At 43.6% G+C, this 23208-nt stretch overlaps 1 protein-coding gene across 2 annotated transcripts in view; it reads left to right on the top strand.

Moving 5' to 3' along the window:
* Positions 1–23208, top strand: part of rftn1a (raftlin, lipid raft linker 1a) — a 30215-nt gene that overhangs the window by 3164 nt on the left and 3843 nt on the right. The window contains exons 2-8 of one of the 2 annotated variants that reach the window (XM_037793655.1): positions 5416–5567; positions 13694–13877; positions 16791–16899; positions 19797–20496; positions 20758–20961; positions 22498–22607; positions 22838–22941. In XM_037793655.1, coding sequence (XP_037649583.1) covers positions 5420–5567; positions 13694–13877; positions 16791–16899; positions 19797–20496; positions 20758–20961; positions 22498–22607; positions 22838–22941 — 1559 coding nt within the window. In that variant the 5' untranslated portion in view covers positions 5416–5419. Of the gene's footprint in view, positions 1–5415; positions 5568–13693; positions 13878–16790; positions 16900–19796; positions 20500–20757; positions 20962–22497; positions 22608–22837; positions 22942–23208 lie in introns of both variants that reach the window. The other variant, XM_037793654.1, reaches the window with a different exon arrangement.

Genomic DNA, 23208 nt, shown 5'->3' with positions numbered 1-23208 from the left:
AAAATGTCTAGAATCCCTGGCCTCTCTTCAACGTTTAAGACAAAATGTGCGTATTGAAAAAAAAGCCATCTGTGTGTGGCAGCTACTCAAGTTAAGGCGAATAATAGGCTACTGCAACCACTTGGTTTTGTTTTTCCAATAGCTTATACACCTATTTACTCTGACCTCCACACACGTAACAATTTGCTGTATGCAACACTACTTCTTGCATAATGCAAGGAGGACTAAATTAACTTTGTTTTCATTCTTTTTCAAATGAATAGCCAATGAAGGAAAAGAAAAGTGCTAATAATAATAATCTTCGTCAAACAATATTACTTAAAAAAAGAAAGAAAAAAAAAAGCAGGGGCGAATAAGCTGGCCACCTTGACGACATATAAACAACGACAAAAAATGTTCAAGAGTGGACACATGTATGTAAACAGACAAAAATTGACAATGACAGAAAACAACGAGCTGAAAGACAGAACAGAGACATAGAAAATAAGGCCCTTTTCTTTTTTTTAAATAAACGTAATTCATATTAGGTAGAGGTTTGGGGGCACATTTGTAAGAGCAGAGTGTCATTTTCTCTGCTAAGCCCATAATTATTGGGATGCTTCAAAGTGCATTACCACACTTGTACCGTGACCACAGAAAATACTGATTGGCTGGCAGGTAAAAATATCATATTGGGACCAGAGCTAGACCATTAAATCTGCCAGTATATTGGCTTATTATTGGTTTACTGCGGCTGATAAACAACAAGAAATTGCAGCACAGAAGATATGTTTGAGGTAATTTAGAAACCGTGTCATTATTGCTTACTTATTTCTCATCATAACAGCTGTTGCTACCTGTAGCTAGTCAGCACAGCAGTGGGGTTAAATATATCTTTATCATACACAGTACATTGTAGTTGTAAAAACATATAGGATGTTATTAAGTGTTCAGAAGGAGGAGACTATTGGAGAGCCTCCCTGATGGTTCTATCTATATTTACTGTTAATTTTCCCCAGCCAGTGCCCGCCTGTAGCTCTCCCTCTGCAGCGGATGAATGCTGCCTCTTGGAAAGCAGACATCCCCCCCTGAGTGGCACGGGAGGTAGCAGAGCAGTGGCATAGCGCAGACGGATTATGCTCTCTCGTAAATCCGCTGTCATTTCAAAACTCTGCTACAAGAGATTCTCTAATGAGAAGCCCTCTGCTACTCCCTGTCTGTCTCCCTCTTCACTCCATTCTCTCCTTTTCACTTCTTTTATCTGTCTCTCTCTCTCCCGTCTCTCCCTGTTCAATTTATGTTTTTCGCTGTCAAGGCCTTTTTCTGTCTGTGTGTTTGCGTGAGAGCAAGCGAGAGAGTCTGTTTGAAGTCAACATGTAGAGAAAAAGGCCTCATATGTTACGAAAAAAGGCCTCGAGTGTTGAAGGAGTCTCTCTGGTGCTACAACCACCTTGGTTTTTTCCCTCTACATTGTGTCCAATTACAGAGATCTCATTCTAAACCGCGCAGACAGAGTTCACCGGTTAAAGCGAGGCCTTTTGTTTTGAACCGTCAGCGCACAATGAAAAGGATGATGAGATGTTGGATCAAACAGTGGAGCTGTAGGCTAGTCAAGACCAAGACTAGAACCAATCAGGTTTTTTATTTGAGAGCAATAAAACCAACTGCCACTAGCAAAGTAGTAAGCGAGTTATTCCAAATTGTTATGATTTTCTTTAGCACTGCATAATGCATTATGCATAAAGACATTTTTTGAAAATTGAGATAATTTGCATTGGGGTAGGGTATTAAAATACGAGTGCTAAGGCAAAGGGTGAGAAAGTAGAACTAAGGAAAGACTCACTGATAAAAGGATGCAAATGAATCTCCACAGAAATGTCTGTCTTATATGCTACTCTCTTCACATCCCCGTTCTCAAAAAGCCATCATCAATACTACATTATTCTCCTCCATTCTATGCTCCACCCTCCTAACCAGCCAGAGATTAAGCCTGATAAACATCCCCACATTATTCTGCCCTGTTGCAGACAGAGCATATTAAAGCACAGCCCTGTGAGGTGAATATCTGGGGGTGGATCTACATGCTCCAACTTAGTCATAACCCTGGGCCTTACTTGACTGGCTGACTGTCCGTCTGGAGATTGTAATAGTTTTATGGGATTTAAGAGGCTCAGCATGGGAGCACTTTGGCTGCAAATGACTGGACGGACAGAGGGAAGGTTGGAGGATGGAGAGGGTTGGAGGGCTGGGAGGGACGTAATGTAACATTATATTGTAATGACAGGAAAGATCCAGGAAATTAGATGAATTAAAGGGCAGAATCAAGAAAGTAGAGTTTGGGGAAGGGATTGAAAGGAAGAGACTGGAGCGAAGTTGAGAAAACAAAAGTGGACAGATGGAGTGATAGTCAGGATTAACCAGTGGGTTACCTTTGGGTCTGAAAAGTGAAGCCAATGCAGAAGTGCCTTAAACTTGCATTCTTTCTAATAGCCAGCAGGCGGCGACTCCTCTGGTTGCAAAAAGAAGTCTGATTGTATAGAAGTCTATGAGAAAATGAGCCTTCTTCTTACTTGATTTATTACCTCAGTAAACAATGTAAACATGAGTTTATGGTCTCCATCGCTAATTTCAAGTCTTCTTCAATACAGCATGATGTTCATTTAGTAAATTATGGTCCCATTTAGAGTCAAATAGACCATAAAGCAGGGTGTGCTTTAAAGCGTGGCTACCTTGTGATTGACAGGTCGCTACCACGGCGTTGTCCGGTCTGGGAGTTGTCCGTGTTTTCATCTTACAGCTTTAACCCTTTCACAGTGTGTTTTCAGTTCATGAAAGTCAATTATAACCTTTTGGTTTCCTCCAAATGCAGCCCAGTCGCACCACAGTTTGTGAAATTGTCATAAAATTGAATGTAATGTAATGTATTGATTCGTGTGCATAGACACAAATTTGAATTTTTTTTCGTGATGGTCAGCACGAAATCAATTCGTTTGTAATCCACGTAATTGAGAACCAGGAAGTATAAAGAACGGTGAACGCCGCTTAGGGAGGAGGTCGGAGTGTGATGGGTAGGTAAAAAATCACAGGACTTTCACCCAGGAGACCGGTGTTCGTGTACCGTGTGAAACCAGAAGTCAAAGCATATTTTTTTGTCACGTAACTTCCGTACTTAAGTTACAGCACTTCCGGAGTTATTTTAACCCAAACCGTGATCTTTTGCTAAACCTAACTAAGTATCTTTATTATTTTTAAAAGACTGGAGTGGAAATTGACAAGTGAGTTACGTGTTACTGGACCTTCGTAGGAAAATGCACGAAAAACACGTTGTTGAGAGTCGCGCTGAGCATCAAATATATATACAAATGTATATGTACACAAATCAAATCGATTAAATTTCGTGACTATTTCACGCACTGCCGTGAGACTGTAAATGTCTTATTCAGTGCTCAGTTGTACTTTAGGAGGGCATCACCCTCTCGTGCCATTCTGGTTGCAAAAAAACAAGATGTCGACGGCCAAAATGCCAAACTCAAAGCTTCAAAATGGCAGTCCACAAACCAATGGGTGACGTCACGGTGACTACGTCCACTTCTTAGCCTATATACAGTCTATGAGATTAACTGATAATGAAACAGGGGAGGTTGGGAGCTCTTGTAATCAGATGCATGAAAAATAAAAAAGAATGACAGAAAGTGACCAGTTTACTGTCAGACTAATCAAGGCCATTGTACTAGTAGAAAGACGGGAGTTGTCTCCTAATCAAGGATGGCAGAGAGAAGCAGAGCAGAGGCCGAAGACAAAGAGGTGATTAAGGAGGCACGGGTCAGACAAGAGCAGAGCGTTGAGCGATGACACATTGAAGAGCTAATGGTGTGAAAGTTTAAGAGGGGGGCAGACAGGTCAAGAGGATAGTGGGTGGTAGAAGAGAAGAGGGAAGAATGATCTAAGACATACTGTTGCCTCCGTCCTTCTCCTCCCGAAGCGTCTCTCCTCGTTTGTCCTCATTATGAAAGAGCACGCTGTATTGAAAGAATAATGACTCTTAATTGCTTGTTCTTTGCAAAATTCAAAATGACAGAATGTGCTGTCTCGAGACAGATGAGGTATGAAAATGTATCGTGGATGCTGCCTTTTTACAACTTTGTAACCTTTTGAAACGCACGTACCGCGCAATGAAAGCTGTACACACACACTAACACACACCAGGCCTTAATGTCTGTCTGTTAGGATCGTTAGCCGAGTTAATGTCTGTGCACTTGGCCCAATGGGAGTTACAGTACTGTGTCATTCTCCATGCTCGCTAAACAGATACAGAGATGCAGATATAGACCTGCCTCTGGGGAAGACATATGCACACACACTCGCACACACACAAACATACGGATGCGCCGCCTCACCGTGTGGCTGTTACAAGCCGTGGCAGACGGGGATATTAAGCGGAACTGCGGTGATGGTTTGAGGGTACCGGTGCTGTCACATTTGATTAGCTGTGACGATATATGGCCACGCCCTATCTCTTGTCCTCTCTACCCTCCACCCATTTGTCACTCCTGCACTTCCAATTCCCCGAATCGTTTGTGCAAAAATCCGCCCCACTTCTTACTTGTTTTTCCTTTTTATGCAACTTAAATCTTTGGGTCTAAATTGCCTGTTGAAATTCATGAAGGAGGAGGAATTTAAAAGGAAATTTCAAGCTCTCTCCAAATTGTGTTTCCAATCACCTACCCTTGAGGGGATCTACCGGCCCTTACATAACCTGAAAAACTCTTACAATGACATGGATTTCTTCGTGCTTCAAGGCGACCTGTGGATCAACATGTAAATTGGTTAGCAGTGAAACATGTTCAACGTCTCTCCTCTCCTCTCGTGTCCTCTTGTCTCCTCTCGTCTCCTCTCCTCTCTTATCCTCCCCTCTCATCTCCTCTCCTCTCATCTCCTCTCCTCTCCTCTCCTCTCCTGCTCTCCCCTCCCCTCTCCTCTCCTCTCCTCTACCCCCGTCTATCTAGTCTCATGTCGCTTTGCTTGACAGGGCAGGAAATCAGTCTCATTTCTGCTTTAATTCGTTCTGATCAAACATGTCGCTCCCAATCAGCCCTATTTGATTAGGAGATGCCCGTATCACAGCCCACCAAGCAGGTAATGGCTGACACTTTCATATTTCAGTTTTATTACCGTGTGTGTGTGTGTGTGTGAGAGAGAGAGTTAGATACACACATTATTTCCCGCAGCTTGAGCTCGCACGTGAGCAATAGCATTCAGACTTGTGTGACTATCACACACACACATTCATACTGGAAGTGCTAATGTGTTCTGTATATTTAGAAACTCTATCAATTTCATGTCTCCCACTGCAGTCTTTGTTAGCACCATCCTCTGTTTTTCATCTCCCATAACGCTTTGTAATCTCCTCTCCTCTCCTCTCCTCTCCTCTAACAGAGATATGGGGTGTAGGCTTCCTAAGTTGCAGAAGGCCGAAGAGAGGCGAAGCCCGGGTAATATCTACTCCACCCTTCGACGGCCTCAGGTGGAGACTAAAGTGGGTGTGGCATACACCTACCACTTCCTGGATTTCCTGTTGGGGAAAGAAGGTATGGAAGATTATCCATGTACTGCCAATCATTTCTGTAAAACATTCTCCTTTTTGGGCTAGGCTCGTGAAACCCAGCGAGACGTGTACTTAATGTGACTCGACTTCCCCCACACTTGCATACTTGAAATAGTCATGTGTTCCTTGTTTCTTCATGTAGCACTTCTCTATCAAAGATGATGGATACAAAAATAAAAAAGGATGGCGATCTAGCATTTAAGCATCTTGTTTTTTTAGCTTTAACAGGGACAGATAAATGTTTTATTTCATATGGTCAACTTTTCCTTTATATCCTGATATCTTATTCCATTCATCTCTGACATGATTGATATAAAGCTCCTTGGTAACAGGTAACCGGTTTCGAGACCACTTTTTTGAAGTCTTGCACTTGTTTTGGTTTCGTGCCTTGTTGGACTAGGAATCGTCTTGTTCTCGGGCTCGGCTATTCAGAACTCATCAAGTTGTTCCTGGCTGCTGATTTGGGATCAGTTGTGCAGAGCGTTGCCTGATTCTACCGACATGATGCATGAAAAAAAATAAATACCCCTCTGCCTCTTCCTTAACGTACTTTTTGAAACCTGTAATGGTCCTCAAACCTAAGTTCTATGCACTGATTAGTTTGTTGTTAGAAGATAGATCAATAGTGTTTATAGGTTATTTCTGCCTATCATAAAGCTGCCTTCACATGATAAGACATTTGCTCAGAGCCTTGCAGAGGCAGCAGGTAAAATATCTCTCCAAAAAGAGCGCAAGGAACGCCATTCACTGTTTCTAGGCAACAAAAACAGTGGCAGCAGTTCTCATTGGTTTCGCTTTGAAAGGTCAGCGGCAACCGAGGTCAAAGTTGAAATTATTTGAACTTTGAGCGGTGCACCACGCAGTTGAGTCTAGAAGGTATCCAACAAATTGCAAAATCTTATCCGACGACCTATCCTAACCTTAACCATTCGAGATCAATGCATAACCTTAACTATTCAGGACTTGGACTGGATTAAGTTGGTCTTGACTACAGCCCTGCTTGGTAAAGTGAAACCAAAGCCACCCTCACAAATTTCAACAATGAAACAAATAGGGTAGCATTCAAAGCATAGTATATGGTAAATGGTAAATGGACTTGTACTTATATAGTGCTTTTCTAGTCTTCCGACATTCAAAGCACTTAACACTTCATGTCAGCATTCACCCATTCACACACACATTCATACACTGATGGCAGAGGCTGTCATGCAATGTGCCAACCAGAAATCAGGATCTAATCTAAATACTCATTCACACACCGATGCCACAGCCTTCAGGAGGAATTTGGGGTTATTTGGGGTAAGTATCTTGCTCAAGGACACTTCGACATGTGACCAGAGGAGCCGGGGATCGAACCGCCGACCGAAATCCCGCAACCTACTTTACTGAGTGTTAATTACTGCCGGTAACAGTGAATGAGTGAGTGATAAAGGAGGCGATTTCAGAAACAGCTCAAATGAAAAGAACAAATCTCAGCCATCAGCTGCAGCAAACAGTCTTCATTCAGAACTGATTCACATTCCTCCCAGTCCCCCTCTAGCGTGGGGGACATTCTCCAAGGAATTAGTCTTCATATTTGGTCCTAATTCAAAGGAGTATGGTTGTCTACTTCAGTTTTCTGTTGAATCCTGCTCTGCGTCGTCATCCTGAACTCTGACTACAGTGTTTGTGTGTTCCACTCACAAAATAGCCACAGTTGCTGTTCCAACTTTAACCAGTTAAAATGAAATGTTTAGGTCAGCATCTCTGCGGAACTGTGTGTGAGTGTGTTTTTTCATACTGTAAGTATCTTGGGGGCGAAAAGTGGCTTATGAGCTGAAGTTGTGTCTTTGTGCGGCTCCTGTTGCGGGGAGTTCAAAGACTTCTCCAATTCTCAGATTCAGCTATATTGTGCACGCCGTAACCACATGCCCTCCAACTTCCCCCTGCCTCTCCCGCCCTCGCACGATGACAATACACTAAAGCTGATGTGTGTGTGTTACTTTGAGCCCCGTGTGAATATAGAAAAATACTCTGATTTTGTGTGTTTGTTTATGTGTGTGTGCTTGCGGCGTCTTGAGTATGTTTGATGAGAATCCTCTTGAGGCATCTGGTTTCTAAAAATACTAATTCTGCCATTGTGTTGGTGTGGACTGTGAGGAGATGGAAGGGAGGGACGGAGCGAGGGGAAAAGAGGCGAGGAGGAGAAACAAATAGTGTTTTATATATAAAAAAAAAAAATCACCTCTTTTTCCTTAATGTTTCTACAAGCCTGCTCTGCACACTCCATCACCCGACATGCTGAAGCAGGTGCATGTAGCTAACTGAAGTCCTTTTTTTTTCTTTTTTTATAGAGGAGTTTCCAAATGCAACACTGTAACAGACAGCAGGCAGAACGCCACGGCCAAGTGGCGATGGGTCTGTTTGCCAGTCGGCTTCATTTTCAGCCAGCCCTATTATGTTTGGCAAATTGGTTAGGCTGTAGTGTTGGCTGAGAGAGATCTGGCAACCCGAAACGGCGGTGGCGACCAAAACAGACAATAGACATGAGGATTGCTCGTCTTTCTCTTTGCTAAAGGCAGGAGCAGATAAATTGTCTAATCACACGGGCAGCAGCACCACACACACACACACACACACACCATTCATACAAGCATGGACTGTGGCTCATTCACGCTCACACAAAAACACTTTATAGCACTTAGTCAACAGAGTTAGTTTTATCTTTCAACCGACAGGCAGGTCATTTATATGGTAAACTCACTGACGCCACCTGAGCTGCTTAAGATGGGTATACTCTATTTTAGGATAAACACAGCTACTGTGAATTGATTGTGTTAATGTGTGTCTGTGTGTGTGTGTGTGTGTGTGTGTGTGCGTGTGGTTGTGAGTGGGTGTATGCCTGCCTCTCTCCCTCTCCATTTGTGATCGAGAGACCAAGAGAAGTGAAGGATTCCTGAAGGATTATCTGATTGTTTGTGGAGATTGAGAGACCTCATTCCCAGCAAAGGGATTTATTTGTGTTAGTGTGTTTGTGTCCATGTGTGTGTGTGTGTGTGTGTGTGTGTAGGAGGCAGATAGAGGAATCTGTATGTCAGTCCATGACATTGAGGAAACCCACGGTCAAATCCACGCTTTAATTCAATTTGGCTTCCATTAATGATATTATTTCCCTGCCAGCCGTGACTTGACGACTCCTACACGGTAATGAAAAACAAATATCTTTTTCCCGGTGCCCCTCTGAGATATGTGCGACTAGGTGGCTGTTTATTAAACTAAGCTGTGTTCCCGGGAAGAGGAGCTTAATCTCGAGAATGAAGAGGAGTGCAGCAGCGTGGTTTGTAACTTGACCTTTGACCGGCGAGTGATGAAACTCGCCAGAAATAGTGTTGATAACATAGCGTCTGCCTTTGTTTTACGAGCTTTGCTCTCTAACTGCAGGAGCGCTTCAGCTGAAAAATATTTCCGTGTGACTAACTCGCTCACGCTGGGTCAGAGCGACCCCGTGGTGAATACGGGGAGATTGAGGAAAAAAATATGTTCAGGCGTTTGGCCTGCGCTTCACACATGGACCATTTATTTGATTCTCATCTCCAAACCAATGTCTTATTCTACAATTATTACTCACCAATCTGCTGCACTTTGACACCTTCACAGTAGGCGCCACGATCTCCATTATTCCCATTTTAACATTGATGGGTTACCTTGACATGTCAGCATGAATGTAGAGTATGAACTGTAACAGCCAGGTGTGACATTTTAACCCTCCTTTGTGCCCAAGCTGTGCTCAGATAATGAGCAGAAGGAAAACGAATGAACAGAAAAGAGGTAGAGCGAAGTAGAAGGGAGGGGAGAATGAAGTCAAGGAGCTGTAACAGACAACAGAGGGTGAGAGAGAGCGAACGAACGAGAGTAACCGTGCGAGCGTGAGTCAGGTCTGGAGCGAGGAGGGAAGCGGAGTGTCTCGAGATGCGAGGAGGTGTGAGAACGAGCGAGCGAGCGGGAGTCAGGAATCTTGAGGATGTGTGAGGAAGTAAGTTAGGTGTGATGCCGCGTGACTAACGCCGGTCTCTGGAGCAGACAGCGAGGAGCTGAACTCTGCTGATGACTTTCTGCCGCCCTGCAGAGACGGAGACCCACTCGGCTCATTAAAACCTACAACATGTGCCTAATTCTCAGCAGTGTGTGTGGGCACGTGTGTTTGTGTGGCTTTTCGCTACTGTATACCTGTGGGCAGGTTTATTTTAACTGTGTGAATATATGTGTACGTGATCTACACCTGAATGCTGTGATATATATTCCTTCTGTTGACAAAGACTGATTAACATCCCCCCTCTGCCTTACATCTTTCCTATCAGAATATGATGTATTTTGCTCGGAGAGCAGACGAAGCACAAATCCATCATCAGTTTGCGAGATCTTTGCTGCCTGACACGCTTTTCCAGGCATTTTTTTTCCCCGAAAGATTACTGAAACTGTCGATCAAATCATTTTATGCAGTCTCATTGGCGTGATAGAACACCAGCAAAGAAGGCAGAGAGATTCACAGCATCACACGTATATGGTACTGTATGCACCTTAAGAGCCACACTGTGCTCTCACCACAGCAAACCTTTTTTTTGTACTCTACTTGTCAGCCATTCTCGTCAGACATTTTCCTGTAAAGACTTCTGAGTAGAGATCAGATGCTGACCAATAACTTTCACAGCCCGCAGCTGCATTCCCAAAAAACAGTGGGGAGCTCCTGGCTCCAGGAAGCTGATTATTTTATAGTCACTGTTTTGGCACATATCCTCGCCTAAAACCTCTGCAAGTCATTAGAAGGCTATTTAAATAAACGTGAACCTCCAGCAAGCAGAGGGGATAAGCCTGGAGGGTGGCTGTGAGTCGTAATCCCCATGCATCACCTAGCAGGCTTAGTGCAAAAACTCTTTCTTTCTCGTTCACACAGGCAAAAAAAAAAAGATGGCCCATGCACGCTCGCTGAGATACTTTGGCACACATACATACACTGCAGAATATGCTTTACAGTCACACGCAGAAATTCCAGGGATTTTGTACAAGGAATTAATAAGTCCTTTCAAGCAGCTACGGGAAGGGGGATGACTCTCACACTCACACGAATGCAAGCGTGTGAAATCCAGGGTCAAAAAGTGAGGCATCGCTCGCGACACACGGCGGCTGCCATGTGGTCAGAGCTTCGGGGTGGGGACGTAAATAGCAGAGAGGGGGGATCAACAGCTGAACAGCCGCTCGGGTAGCGTCTTGTGTCAGTTGAACAATGCACCCCTTGGATGTCTGTATCTCCCTTTTTAAACTTGCATGTAAGGATGCAAATGTTCCCACTCTACTATATCCTCAAACACATTTACTTCCACTTCTTCGTCTTCTTGGAAGTCACAAAAACGCTCCATCATACATCTCTAACTCCCTTAAAGAGGACCTATTGTGCTTTTTGTCAGGTGCATACTTGCATTTTGGGTTTCTAGTAAAACATGTTTACATGCTTTAATGTTTAAAAAACATTAGATTTTCCCATACCGGTTGTGCTGGAGCACCTATTTTCACCCTCTGTCTGAAACGCTCCATAGAGTGCTGCAGGAATTAGTCCTAAAACCCGGAAATGAGTTATCATTTTAGCACTTCTGGTTCCCTCGTCTGGAAGTTAATGGGTTTTTTTGAATGGGTTTTTAGTTAAATGCCTGAAATAAGGTCTGTGGTTAACACAAGATTAAGAGATTTCAATGTTTTGTTCTACGATATAAAATACGTCAGTAAATATCCCACTCATGAATTTTGAAGCCTTTACGTGTCTTAAAAATGTGGCTAAATGACTACTAAACGTCATCACCGCAACTCTCGTTGTGTATACTCATGGTGTAGTTCGTTTATAGCCTAACGTTAGCTTTTTACTTCTGGCGATTGCATTCACACTTCAAAAATCCTAACAGTAGTGTTCATTTGTGGAGATTATCTTGCTGAACAAAACGTGTAAGTATCATAAACGTTTGTTTGCCACAGAGCTTATTTTCTGCAATAATCCAAAACTCAATGGAAAGATCCCATTGACTTTTTGTCGAGGGAACCAGGGCGATGCTAACTTCCTGGTTGGCTTACAAAAATACATCGTCCCTGGAGCACTCTAGCTTTGTCCGCTCAGACTAGCTTTGTTAGAGGGCGTACCAAACTAGCTGCTAGGCAGGTATTATGCAAATGTGTTACTTGGTGACATCACTACATTATGGAAGAAAAGGCGGGACTTCAAGCAAGGTGCTTCAGAATGTTCAGGAGCAGTGTTTCTCCCTTTGGCCTGGACTTTGGGGTTTGAAAGTTTGCAGACCTTTTACATGCACAAAAAACTATATACCACACTAAAGGAAAGGAAAAAGCACAAAAACATAACAGGTCCTCTTTAAAACACACACACACACTCTTTTGCACACCTCCCAGCCCTCGCTAGCTGGCACTATAAAACTCCACCCGGCTTTTCTGCCCTGAGCCGTTCCCATGTTCCCATTCTGGAGCGGAATTGCAGCCTCCCTTTAAATCCCACTGTGGCAGACAGTATAAATGAAGTCGCTTCCCAGCCTAAAGCGCCGCATAACACCCTAATAACTTCTGTATGCCTCGCCCAAATTAGCTGCGATGCCTTGCCCGCGTCTTGTCGGTGGGTGAGTGCCAGCCGTGCACAGCTAATGACGGCTAATGACTGTTTACGGTGACAGGATCGCTGTTATCCACCCCACCCCAGTCTCCAGCTGTTATTATTATTATCACCATCGCTGGGCTGCTTTTTGATAAGTCCCCACAGACACCCGTTTAAGTGCTTGCTTGATGAAAGGTTCCGAGCGGCGATGCCAAGATGATGTGATGGTTGGATTTTCTTGGGGAGTTTTTGCTCCCATTGTTTAACTGAGATGGGAGTCAGTGTGTTCATGTGCTTGTATCCTTGCATGCTGGCCAGCCTCTCATATATGTGTGTGTGTGTGTGTGTATGTGTGAACACGCCAGATGATGGAGAACAAATTGAAAATGAGATGGCTTGCACATCTTTTTTTTCCCCCTCTCTCTGCGTGTGTGTGTGTGTGTTTTTGTGTGTGTGTGTGTGTGTGTGTGTGTGTGTGTGTGTGTGTGTTTGTGTGTGGGTCTAGTTAATTTATTCAGGTTATTTTCTCTTCTCCAGACCCATGCAAATGAGATTGAATGGGAATGGATGACAAGCATTCAGGCACAAACAGACAGCCTCATCTCCCTCTTTCTCTCTCTCTCCAACACAGCTCTGCTAACTGCCTCTCTCTTCCTGTGTCTCCCTTTTCTTCACTTCTCTCATCTCATTTTCCATGCTCCTCTATCTCTCTCTCTTTCACACACCTGGCTTCACTCAGCGATAAAGAAACACACATCCATACACGCACGTGTTCCCTTAAAAGCCCGCGAACACAGAGGGAGCTTTTACTACAATGCACCGACCCTGAGAGGGCGGTTCTCGCAAACATTGCGCTCTCCCTGGTGGATTTGCCCGTGACAGTTTGCTCCCATACGATAAGCTCCGCTAACCATTCTCCACTGAAGTAAAGGGGGTTTTCTTCCCATTGTGTTTGGTAATAAGGGAGCCGGCTCTGTGTTAGTGATTGCTGCTAATACCTCACAGCCAATGTGATAGCATTGTCTTTCCAACCTTTTGATGTATGTGTGTGTGCATTTTTTTTTTTTTACTATACTCAACTGCCTGTTAGTGTAGGCGAAAATGTGTCTGTGATATGGATGAGTGTGTGTTCAAAGGAGCACTTCCACTATCCAGTATGCATATGCATGTTTGCATGTGTGTGTTTTCCAAAAGCCAGACTGCTGGTGACAGTGAGGCTAATAGTTCTGGTGTAATTAGTTTCAGATTTAGCGTGAAGATGCCATGTGTTGTTGTTCAGGGGGAATTATCATAATGAAACATGCTCTGTCTTTGTTTCTTCACACCCTTTGTCCCTCTTTTCTTTCCCCTCTTTGTTCCAGCTTTTCGCCACTTCCAAATCCGTCTCTACTATTTTTCCCTGCCTCTTTTGCAACCTGTCATGTCCATGTCTTGACTATTTCCCATGTTTTTTTCTCTGCCTTCCCCTCTCATCCGTTCTCCAGAGGTGCCGGTGTCATCGGTGCTTTGTCTCTCCTCGGTCAGAGAGCTACCGGTTCAGGTCAGAGAACTCTACGCGCAGGGTTTCGTCCTGGTCGCCGTGCACCCATTCGTCCATCCCTGCGGCCCTCGTCACGCACACATCCAGCGCCAGCTGCACCGGGCCGTGTTGGTCCGAGAGACGCCAAGGTACAAAAACTAAACACATGCTTGTCTTCCAACAAAGTCTCAAGGCAATTCGTGAAATAGTCATGAAATTTTAATCTATTTGATTCGTGTACATAGACACAAATTTCCCTTTTTTTTCATGACGCTCAGCCCGACTACCAACAACGTATTTTTCATGCGTTTTCCTACAAATATCCAGCAACATGTGATGCACGTGTATATTAAATACAATTACTTAGTTAGGTTTAGGAAAAGATCAACTTTGCTAGGATTAAGCAACAAAATACTTAGTTAGCTTTAGGAAAAGATTGTGGTTTGGCTTGAAATAACAAGTAGGTGCCGTAACTTAAGTATGGAAGTTGAGACAAATGAATCAAAGTTGACTTGTGGTTTCACACGGGACACGAACAGCGGTCTCCTGGCCACCCTTATAGAATAAAACATTTTCACTGTGAGGATTTACATAGCAGATTGATTAAGATTAATGAGGTGATTCATTCGCAGCCAAATTTAGACAATAGTTAGGTAGCAGCTTTTGCAACTTCATTGTTTTGACAGGGAAGCCCATTGAGACCCATTACTACAAGCACAACTCTGCACCTCACCTCCTTCTCTTGATGTAAAATTAATTGCAGATGAGTCAGCGACATAAAAAGCATCTAACTTTACTTCGCTGTCCCAATTCCTTCACTTTTGACTATACCTGATTATATACCATACTGTCTGACTACACTTCATACAGTGTATCTCCTCTGTAACCCAGTTACTCTCTGGTGGAAACTACAATATTCACAGTCACATTTGAACAAAGCATTATTTTCATACCTCCCTCAGCTCTGGTATACGGCATGCAAGCTGAGCTTTATTCTCAGCATCTCATTGTGGAAGTTACTGACAGAACTGATCCAAATAGAAACCATATACATGCATGCAGAGACCTGTTGGTGGATTCATTTGGAGCTCTGTTCCCATTTGGGTCTTAAATAATGTTCCCCAGTATTGACTCAGGACATGTACAGCATCAGCTTTTTGATAAAAGAGATGCTTTCAATAACAGGCCCTTTTCACAGCAGCTATTTTGACATGCAGGGTAAACACAGGTGTAATTAATAACATTAATTGGTATTGTGAATGCTGGCTCACTGGAATGGCTGTGGCACACTAAATACAACAGGACTACTGTATAACTCATTTCATCAATTACACCTGTGTTTACCCTGCTATGATATGTAAAAATGGGTGCTGTCAAAAGGGCCTATCACTAGTCATTGGTCCTTATTTTCCCCCCAATTCCTCATAATAGCATTCAGCCATACAACTATTGGAAGGATTTACAAATGAATGTTTCCCAGAGGATGAATCCTAATGACTTTACATCTAGCGCTACCAGGAGGTCAAAGTTTTCACTTATCAAGTGACTTATATCAACATCTACCAGATGCATTGTCACGACATTTGGTAAACACCATAGACTGTTAAAATATGTCCGTCTCCGTGACGTCATCCATGGGTTTCTGAAGAGCTGTTGTGAGGCTCAAAGTGGATAGCTCCGGCTGTCGCCATCCTGCCATTGACCACACACGACACAACCAAAACGTTTTTTTGTACCAGGCTGTAAACATGTATTATTATATTATATTTCTGCTGTAAATTCTTGCATTTTAACATGGGGATCTACGGGGATTGACTTGCTTTTGGAGCAAGCCTCAAGTGGCCATTCGAAGAACTGCAGTTTTTGGCCCTTCTGCATTGGCTTCATTTCCAGAATTTGCCGCCATTGATGTATAAAATTGACGCTTGGTACGGACATTATTTCCCCCCATATTGAACTTTTAATAACTTTGGTGATCAATTAACTTTCCATCTAGCGCTTTTCATCTGGTCAAAATTTCAATTTGTCCAATTATTTGGTTTATCAACACTACTAACTAATGATGTTTCCATCAGCCTCAGCTGGACTTTGTGTTTATTGCTAACTAGCAAATGCAATTAAAAGGAATCACTTTGCTTAGACTACAGTTTTCTGTGTACTCTTTGTAATGTGAATTCAAGGAATAGCGTATACACACTCACTCACTCACACACAAACACCGACACACACACTGTAGTGCACAGGCAGGTGCCGGGCTGCTCCTTTGATGCCCCTCCTGCCAAGTGGTCCTGCTGCTTCCTGGCACCTGTCACCGTGGAGACGGCTGATTGCATCATCAGCGCTTGCCAGAGGGGAACGGCGCGCTGAAAGAGAGAAACCATCTCTCCATCCTTTCATCTGCTTTCTTCAGTGATGGCCGTCCCCCCCCTTTTTCTTTTGTCCTCCCCACCACCCTCCGTCCCCTTTAAACTCCGCCTTTTATCTCCCCATCACCGCCGTCCCCTTTCATCAAAAACCCTAAAAATGAAAGAAGAAAAAATCTGACAGATCTACTGTTTCAAATCTAGCTGCGAATGTCACACGCCTCAGAGCACAAGATATTACCACGGCCTTCCCACTGACCTCAATCCAAATCTGAAGAGGCGTATCTGAATACTCCTTTCATGATGGTGTCTTGCAGCGGGAGCAGAAGGAAATTCAGTCCCTCTCTCTGTCTAATAAGTCTTTTGTGATTGTGGTGAATGTGCGCTCCCCATAAATGGAAAATTCAGCCTGTACCAGAATTGACATTATGTTTCTGCTGTGATCATTCTGGGTCAATGAGCACTCGCGAATGTGAGCACGTCTGCCAGAAACTCGTTTAGACTGTAATGTTACTGGGTGATGGAGCTGCTCTGGTGATGATAATGGACAGGAAACGAACCTAAATGTAATGTTATAACAGCACGAGAACATTCAACATTTTCTGGTTCATAGGAGCCGAATTGAACTGAACTAAATGACACATGATTGATGCTTTATACTGAATATTTGTTTAAATTCTTTCCTTTCTCACCCTGTAGTTCAGAGAAAAGCCAACTGAGGTGGGCGAGACATCGTCTGGAGACAGACGTGTGTGTGGCAGGCCACCAGGCAGCCGACCCAGAAGTGATCCAGAGCTACGTCAAGAGGGTAAGTTCACTTTTTTGCAATCAGTGTTCTACTTCTACGGGGTAAAAATAACTTTTTTGACTGTAATTATCATGGTAGGTCAAATAGGATCTTTGTGCACCATGGCTTTACTGAGGAGGCACCTGTGTAGGGTAGAAGGCTTAAAGGTCTTATTGATAACATTTTTATGTAGACAAATATAAAAAATAAACATCCACAGAGCCTTTAGAAAGGTGCCGATTAATTTGGTTCTAAATTATTATGATTGTGAATTATCATTTTAAAAATTTTGGCTGGTCCAAAATGAACGTTTTGTTGATCTCTGCAGAAGATATCTGACGTCTGGTTCCCACTTCTGACAAGGCTTGTGAGCCAATAGTAAAACGATGCTCGTATCACGTGGTATCTCTGGGTCGTCAGTTAGTGCTGGAAAAATGGATAAAATGTCTGAGATTGATGGTAAATGCCTGGCAACGACTTGTTGTGAAGTGAATGCAATGGAACAGGGGAGGGAGAATGCGACATCTAGTGGCTAAAAGTCATCAATGTTATCAATAGCACTTTTAAAATTGCTAGAACTACTTTGAGGAAAGGCCCTCTAATGAAAACATGCAACAACTGAAGGATAAAAAATCTGGAGGTATGGAGTTTATCAGACCTCTGCAGCCCGCTCCTAATCTCTGCTTGAGGCTACATTAGCCGCTGCTTCAGTAGCATAACACACCTGAGATTCCGCCCGAACTGCCGGTGCATTCTGGGTAATGCAGGCAGCAGGAATGCGTGGACTAAAAAGTGTTGTGAGTCCGACAATGTTATAGGATTGCGTTGCTAAATCAGCGGACTCTTTAAAAGGATATCTTTGGTATTTTTCAACCTGGACTCTATTTTCCCATATTTTTGTATCTAAGTGACTAATGGGGACAACGCTTTTTGAAATTGGCCCGGTATTGAAGGAAAACGCTGCAGCTGCTAAACAAGCTGTAATGTAATCATTTTGGGCAACCTTGCACCGTCAGTTTGCGTCCACTAAAAGTGCTTGTTTTTGCCACTGACAGGCTCAGATTGTCATTATTCGTGTCTGACAACATTATGGAAAGGATCCTACAGAGAAACAAAACATTTTTCTTACCTTTTGCTTGATCCGACCTGTTTGTTATTGTGTGTCTCGCTCGGAGAAGTCTAGTTCTGAAACCTTGTGTCGCATCCACATTGTCAAAATCATCTAAACATTCAGCCGTGACATTGAAAATCTTTTAGATAACACTAAGCTACGCTTTCTGTACTCCAACACAACAAACTCTGACAACACCGGTGTCCCGTAGCACTCCTCTCTATAACTCTCACTCACGTTTCCACCGTTGTACTCCGGCAACAAGTCACATGACACAATAACAAACAGAAAGGGAAAGGTAAGAAAAAGGTTTAATTTTTCTGTAGGGTCCTTTCTATAATGTTGTCAGACACTTATAACAACAATCTGAGCCTGTCAGTAGCAAAGACAAGCACTGTTAGTGGACGTAAACTGACGGTGCCAGGTTGCCCCAAATGATTACATTGCAGCTTCTTTAGCGGCTGCAGCGCTCTCCCTCAATACTGGACCAATTTCAAAAAGTGTTGTCCCCATTAGTCACTTAGACACAAAAACATAGGAAAATAGGTTGAAAATACCAAAGTTACCCTTTATGAAACCCTGCTCATTCTCCATACCTGTTTTGTGTCTCTCATGTTGGTGCAACAGTGCTGTGACACTGAAGGGAACATTACGGGGCTCAAAGGGCTACAGGCAACTGCCTATAATTGCCTGTCTGTAACCCTGCCTCTAAAAAAAATAGACTGGGGAGGAGAAGAAATCAGCGAAACATACTGGATTACCACTAGTTGCATCTCCTGTAACTAGGCAACAGCAGGAGGGGCCCTATAATGAAAGGAAGGTGACAGAAGTTATGGTAAACCGTAATGAGACTTAACCCTAAGATACCCTGCCAACCACAGCGTCGTCACTGCTGGCATTTATCAGCTGTAAAACTCACCTTTACTCCCTCTGCTCATGAATACTGCAACGGTCCTACAATGGGAAATGAAAATGTGCTCTATTGAATAGATTTGCATCTGAACACCCAACGAGCACAAAGGGAAACCTGATTGGATGGAAATGCACATCACTGAATATAATGTGATAGGCTCCGGCGGCGTGACATGAATAACCAATCAGATCACAAGCTGCCAGAGAGAGTTGGAGATAAGAACCCAGGAGCGGTACCGGGCAGACAGAGTGACAGGCTGGTTGTGTGTGTTCGGTTTTGCTATTCTATACTTCTATTTCTCCAGCACTCGCTATCCCACCCACTCTCAATCTGTCTCCGGACATACTCATCAGATAAAACCTGTGTGGCTCTGTGTAATTGCGAGTGTGTCGGATGGTAATAGAGAGACTGTTAATATATGTGATGCGTGTGTGTGTGTGTGGATGAGTGAAGTGTCAAAAGTAGTGGGTAATGGGGGGAAGATGCGTCTCATTATTGTTTTGGTGGTAGTTTGCAATCTGATTTCTCTCCCGTTGAGCCTGTCTAAAACTGTCAGCCCAAATATCAACTGACAATTAACCACCAGAGCTCCACGGGAGGGAGCGGCACACACACACTGTCACACGCGTACACACACGGATGCGTTGAGATAATGAGGTCCTTTTGTCATTTGAATATTTGATCTTTGCAGATGATTAGGTAGGTTGTTATTTTGCAGAATATCTACGTCAGGCTTTGTTTGTGTGTAAATGAGGCTTTGTTTGTCAGACTGTAGTAGAAGAGGCTGTGCAAATTTATTTGTGGTGCTGTGAATGACGTCCTTTTATATTTACGCGTCACTGAAATTTATTCTAGTTTATTTTGTGTGTGTGTGTGTGTGTGTTATACCTGCAGATCCAGGATGTAGCAGAGCAAGGGGTGATGTTTGTGGGCTTTCTCCAGCAGCCGGGTGGAGGACCCTGCTACTTGGGGCACTGGGACCCCGAAGACCTGTCCTCTTTACATTCAAGCCCTTCACCCATACATCGACACCCCTTCAGCGCCAACACCAGCCCAACAGATCCTACGGAACCACATCATAAAGACGCAGAACCTGACCGTCACCGCTTTGAGCCTCAAGAGTTGGATCATAACACATGGGACCACAAGCCAAGAGAACCGGACTTCAGTCCTCTCCAGAGTTTAGAGCAAGACGAGTCCAACGAGCAAACGCAGACGGTACAGATCGGCCTCAAAGAGTCTCTAGAATCAACGAACCGGCCTCAAGATCACAGCGGCGTAGACACAGTTCAGTGGTGTTCAAATCAAAACCCAGCAGACGCCCAAGGGAACCAGCGGTGTCCCAGCCCTCCTGAAGCTGCAGATATAATCAGACAGCAGAAGGGACATTTTCACCTCTCCGACCAGACAGAAAGACTTAGTTCAAGCTCCGAAAGCTGGCCCAGCTCTCCCGAACTGGATCGAAACCATGAGAGAAAGTCCAGCTCTACCTGCACAGATGGGCAAAGCAGAGTGACGACACACAACAACAACAACCATATCCGACTCAAGGGTTCAGAAAAAGACAAGAATGCAACTTCACCACCAGTGCAGGGTAGTAAGTAACCAGTTTCCTGTTTGTACTGGGGTCATTGGACAAAGGTCGTGTCACGAAGGCAAGACACAAATTGTGAAACCCTCGCAAGATGGTTAGGCATTGACTTCAAATGGTTAAGGTTGAGTTTTTGCCAGTTTTTACAAGTTTTAGCAATTTGCGGGTTACCTTCTAGACACGACCTGGACAAATCATCAGTATGCAAAGTTCTATTCGGTGTCCAATTGTCTGTCCTTTTTTTGTTTGTTTGTGTGCCTTTAGGGATGCAGCTGTTTGCTTTGTACAACCACACGGGAGAGCTGAACACATCTCTGAGGTTCTACTCACTCAGGGTGCCTCTGCAAGTACAAAAGGAAGCCGGGCTAATCACAGACGTTGACACACACTGGCTCGACCACATGACTCAGCATTTCACCAACGGTGCGCACCTCATAGACGGGTTTTTCCAGCTCGGAGATGATAACGGTATGCTTCATGGCCATAGCAATAAACTACTGCTGATTATGTGATTTTGGAAGCGCCGTCACCCTAGAGTCATACATTTAGAGCAGGGCTGCCCAAAGTTGCCATCAGGTTTGATTTGGCCGGCCAGACGTTAGTGAATTATTTATTTTTTTAAATTAAAAGGCCCACAGGATCATAACTTTACTCTCTTTCAGCTTTAGCAGGCTCAGTTTTAGAACTAGTGAAGTTACTGGTATCATGTGAAATTAGAAAACCTAGGGAATCCATTCGTATTAACCATGTCATGCTAGCATGTCAGGAAGGAGGTTAAATAACGCTCCAAAGTTACGCTAAATTTTAGCGAGGAAAAACTGGCATGACCATTTTCACAGGGGTCCCTTGACCTCTGACCTCAAGGTATGTGAATGAAAATGGGTTCTATAGTACCTAAGAGTCTCCCATTCACAGACATGCCCACTTTATGATAATCACATGTAGTTTAGGGCAAAAACATGCAGTTTTTTGAATGCAGTATAAATTATTAGTAGTTATTTTCGCCTATACTAAAAATGGTGAAGGCTATTTGAATATTTCTGCATGCTAGGGTCCCTAAACAGTCTTGGAAATGCATAATTGATGTACAGTATGACTGAAAATGAGCCCAATTGTATTCAGCAGATGGGTTTCATGGGGTTAACTATGTAAAAGCTAAAGAAATATTCCACCTACAACCATAATTGTTTACTTTTGACCCGTGGCCCACCATTGAGTTCCAGTTTTGGCCCTCCAAGGGAAAAGGTTTGGCCACCCCTGATTTAGAGCATGTAAAATCAGAAAAAATGTTGCAAATGTACCATGAAGTATGCAACTACAGGCTGCATTAGCACCAACTCACACCAGAAAGTTGCATGGCCAAATTCATTGTTGCGTCATCACATAATAGCTCATGATGGAATCTTAGTCATTGGTCTTGGTTTTCCTGAAAACAGCTGCTTGCTGTGGCTGGACATAAAGTTGATGAGAACAGTAAGGCTGAACCACAACAGTAAAGTCGTAGGTCGTAAAACCAAAACAACTAGCTGAAAGGGGCTAAAATGTTATGTAAAGCTAAAGGGAACTGCAGAGTTGGGTTACAATTATCAGTGGGTTCATCCCTATGGGCGACCACTTCCACATTAAATATAGTTATTTGATGATTGTTTTCAAATAATATAAATATATAGATTATTGCAGCTTTAAAGTAACTGTTTCATCACCTTTCCTCCTAACCTTTCACTGGTTTCACTAGTTCCTGACGAGAGGAAAAAGCAGCTCAGGCTGTAGATTTTAGCTCCGTTGTTGGTAATGGATGGTATGCATGGAGTGACGCGCCATAAGTCCGCGGCTTATACCATAAGTCACTGTTCAGTCACCCATTGAATAAGTAGGCTTAAACCAGCGGGAACGGGGGGGATCAATAGTGAGAGATTGGAGAGTGGAGATGAGCTTGTAACTCCTGTCTGAGTCACACACATCCTCCTCTGCTTATCTCTCTCTTAATTTGTCCCGTTTCTCCAGACAACGGCGTTTCATGTGTGGATAGCGTGTTCATCTTCCAGAGCTCCGCAGAGGAGACCACAAACGCCTCCTACGACGCCATCGTGGTCGAGCAGTGGACTGTCGTTGATGTGGGTCTTTTAATACTCTGGTGAAGATGTGCACTTTGAGAAAATCCTTTGTGACTGAAGGCTTAAGCTGTTTTCTGTCAAACATTACATAAGAGTGGAGATGAAGGAAAGCAGCGTGTGTGCTTGTGGCTCAGATTAACTTTGCCTATACCTGCACGGCTACTGTAATGCGTTTTCTTTTTTGTCACTTTGCAATGTACACTTTGTGTGATTTTCTGTCTCATGTCCAGGGTGTTGTGGTGAAGACAGACTACATCCCCTTGCTCCAGTCTCTGGCTCCGTATGGATGGAGGCTCATGTGTGTGTTACCCACGCCAATTGTGAAGACTAACAGGTACAGAACTAGCAACACGTTCTCGGCCCAACTCGTCGCATACCGACGCTTTGTCAGACCCCTCTGCGTCACTTTTTGCTCGCAGCAAACACGTCCTTAATGTTGTGAATTAAACATAAACACTTGCTTAGGATTAGACTACAAAACCATTTATAGGGTTAGGAAAAAACACAATGGTTTGGGTTAAAACTACTACGTTTTTACAGTGAAAATGTGACTTCACGTCAGCAGCATAACATAATTGTGATATGTGAAATGTAACAATTA

Source organism: Sebastes umbrosus, chromosome 15 (assembly GCF_015220745.1).
Source record: "Sebastes umbrosus isolate fSebUmb1 chromosome 15, fSebUmb1.pri, whole genome shotgun sequence".
Taxonomy (NCBI): Eukaryota; Metazoa; Chordata; class Actinopteri; order Perciformes; family Sebastidae; genus Sebastes; species Sebastes umbrosus.
This window is presented reverse-complemented; position numbering and strand designations above follow the sequence as displayed.